This window comes from Penaeus monodon, chromosome 27, assembly GCF_015228065.2.
Source record: "Penaeus monodon isolate SGIC_2016 chromosome 27, NSTDA_Pmon_1, whole genome shotgun sequence".
NCBI classification, from domain to species: Eukaryota; Metazoa; Arthropoda; class Malacostraca; order Decapoda; family Penaeidae; genus Penaeus; species Penaeus monodon.
The window spans coordinates 16,028,191-16,028,529 of record NC_051412.1 but is presented as its reverse complement, the minus strand read 5'-3'; the positions used below and the strand labels follow the sequence as shown (position 1 = coordinate 16,028,529).

Genomic DNA, 339 nt, shown 5'->3' with positions numbered 1-339 from the left:
CCATTCTGTAGATTATCCCCCCAAGCATCTGAATAAAATTTACAAGTCTCATTGTTATACTGGTAACTGTAAAGAATTATATACTGCTCTACCACGGGGACCGAAAAGTCGTACATCGCACACACTCACACTCCAAGGTAATAGACACAAAGAACGTAGATCTTAAGATTTAATGTTATTTAACGTTTCCTCTTTGTGTTCTAGGACGGTAGCAACAGGAAGAAACAAATTTACAACTTTAGATTTATATTTAGAACATTGTGTAGGTAAACGGTTCAGACAAATGATACGTGAGCGCGCGTACAGTCACGCAAACAGACAGACTCACGCGCGCACCTA

General features: G+C 39.5%; 1 protein-coding gene across 1 annotated transcript in view; it reads left to right on the top strand.

Moving 5' to 3' along the window:
• LOC119590427 overlaps positions 1-339 on the top strand; it is a 21,897-nt gene that overhangs the window by 2,120 nt on the left and 19,438 nt on the right. The window contains exon 3 of the mRNA XM_037939094.1: positions 205-266. Within this exon, the coding sequence (XP_037795022.1) occupies positions 205-266 (62 nt within the window). The remainder of the gene's footprint in view (positions 1-204; positions 267-339) is intronic.